Genomic DNA, 2,796 nt, shown 5'->3' with positions numbered 1-2,796 from the left:
GAAATTCCTTCAACCCCAAAAGTACCTTTTTATTGAGTTATTATTAGGGGCACTACTAATAATCTCTTTAAAATATATTAAATTAATTTTCAGTTTTTTTCAGCTTCTTCATCATTAAAACTATAAAGTTTTAAACTGCTAAAATGTTTTAGAATAAAAGGATTAAATATATAGAATAGCCAACAATGATTATAATAGTTAATTAGAATGCGTTAATATTGAAAAAAATGTAAACTGCTTTTTGCACGTCTTTAACTAGTACACTGTTTTTTATGGCAACCTAGAAATGAGCCAGTTAGTTGTTTTATAAGCTATTAGTTGCATATAATTAAATTTTTTCAAATTTATAAATTACTCTGAATTAAGTCACAAAACGAATCTTCATTACAAATATGTCATTTTTGTAAAGCTTCACCACTAATCACTCAGTTTTAATAAAGCATGACTGGTTAAAATAATTGAACAATGTGATAGAGTAAGAGATAGCTTTGTGAAAAGCAGTGCTGTATTGTAAATGTAAATGTAAAGAGCATCCCAGCAAATGATCAGTTAATTAATTAATTAATTAATAAGAGTCATTAATGAAAAGATATCTTAACAATGAGATAAATAGTTTACATTTTACAATAAAATGCAAAATAGTTTTTTTGTTGTTTAATTATTTATATATATATAACAGTTTAATTATTATTATTATTACTTATGTAATTCATTTTTATTCGAGTTGGACTATTTTTCAAGCCTTATAAATAAATGTACGCTGTTTGACTTTATGAGGAAAATTTATTTTGCCTTTTATCAAACGAAACAGATTGAATGCATTACAGATAATTATTGTCGTTGGGCACAAGTCCTACATGCATCAGATATGATATTACATTGTTGATTTTTTCTTGTGAAAGGTAAAATTAGAAAAAAAAGAATAGAAGTTAGTTTTGTGAAATTTATTCCCGAGGAAGTGGCCCTTATCCCAGGGGCAAGCCATTGCTATAGAGATGGCTTCATGTGAATTGCAGCAATTAATTCACTGTCGCTATTGTGTGAATGGGTGCCAAAGCAGAGAGTGGGAAACGTCAGCGTTAAGCATGGCACGCTTTCCGGCGTTATTTCATTGCATTAAAGTTCAACCTAAGCTTGTCAGTAAAAGTTAAACCGGATATAAATCTTTCATCACGTCATAATTGCAATGCATTGAGGTCATGATAATTGTAATTTTTGCTTCTTCGTTTTATCATTTTTGGGGGCATGTTGAAGATCATGCTATCAGTAGATGAGTGTTTGTTGTTGTTGTTTCAGCACAACCTTGACGCCGATGCATCTGCGAAAAGCGAAACTGATGTTCTTCTACACAAGATATCCGAGCAGTGTATTGTGAAAGCCTTCTTTCCGGATATTCGTTTCAACAAAAATAATACCGCTCAACTGGTGAAATGGTTTTCAAATTTTCGGTAAGTAACATCAACTGACTAGTTTTGCGTTGAAAGCATAACGGTCCCCTGAGGCTACAAAGTTGGCATAACGACTTCTTGAGTTATTATTTACTTTATTGAGTCTCTAATTCCGGCTTTGCCATTAATCGCTGTAAGATGCTTCTCGACGCCGACCTCGGTCATCGTTCGTCGACCCGCTTGCCCTCAAGAGACCGGCGATGATTGTCCACTGTCGCCATTGGTGCCTTGCTAGGCCGCCTTTTGCGGTGGGAAATTTAATCAAGACCGTTGGTTTTAATTTTATCCACTAAAATGCCCTTCGTTAAGTCGGTCGCCTTGGCCTTGTCTTTTCCGTTTTGTTTGAAAAAGAAAAAAAATACATTAAAGTCAATGAATGAAAAGCTGAAAACTAGCCCAAGCAAACTTCCTGCAAATGTTCACAAAACAGCGCAAGAATGCTTTTTTACAGTATTGAAACCGAGGCTCATTTTCATTCTGTTATGAAATATTTTTTGTTTTTATTCTTCTTGTTACGGAATTTCTATTCCCTCCATTTTAAAGCATGCTTCATTAGCATAGAGTTGGTCATTTAATAAATAGCTCAACTTAAGGTCGGAACATTACATTACATTACATTGCACAAAGTAGGGGTTCAACTTTTATTAAAATTTATTTCAAAAATACACTTATTAAACGAAAGTTTATTCTAATATGGGACAAATGTTTGTTTATTTTTAACATTATATATTGCTCAAAGTTATCAGTTTAATAATATTCTTTGAAACACTTTTATTAAGTTGTTAAATTGAAATTTGTTCGGCACTTTCCGTTTTGTTCCAATAATTTAAGACACAACTTTGCTCATTGTTAGAGTTGTTATGTACGGTTGGATGATTGACAGCTGGCTAGGCTTTTGTGCGCATCGAATCTGATTGCCTCTTTCATACTATACTTATAATAATGATACCTAGAATCATACATAAATATTGGAGTATTTCTTTCAAAAAAATACAGACTGAATCGCTACGACATGCTAGACATCATGTGCTTCTGCCTTCACAAAATAAAATAAACAAACTCGATGCCTCTCTCTCATTACCGCCCAATTGTCAGTTTTGAGAATACTGCACTATCATTTCACTAATACACTACGCCTCCCAAATCAACCACGACGCTCATCTTAAACCTTTTCATAGCATAACAAAAAGAAAGCGACAATATCTCTTAAAAATACTATTGAGCATGACAAACTCACAATTATCACAAGTGAGTAACAAATACGCTCTTAAAATAGATAAAAAGAATATACCAAAAATACCGCTGAATCCTGCTTCCTAAATATTTGACACCTGCGCATTAAAATTTA

General features: G+C 32.7%; 1 protein-coding gene across 1 annotated transcript; it reads left to right on the top strand.

Annotated features, from left to right (window-relative positions):
- Nucleotides 1-1,270: 1,270 nt before the first annotated feature.
- Nucleotides 1,271-1,454, top strand: Tsp_14029 (homeobox protein ceh-26; the record flags this gene model as incomplete). Its single annotated transcript, XM_003366113.1, has 1 exon — nucleotides 1,271-1,454. A coding segment is annotated over one exon (182 nt), but the record flags the coding sequence as incomplete, so codon positions are not given.
- Nucleotides 1,455-2,796: the final 1,342 nt, after the last annotated feature.

Source organism: Trichinella spiralis, assembly GCF_000181795.1.
Source record: "Trichinella spiralis strain ISS 195 chromosome Unknown Scfld6532, whole genome shotgun sequence".
Lineage (NCBI taxonomy): Eukaryota > Metazoa > Nematoda > Enoplea > Trichinellida > Trichinellidae > Trichinella > Trichinella spiralis.
This window is presented reverse-complemented; position numbering and strand designations above follow the sequence as displayed.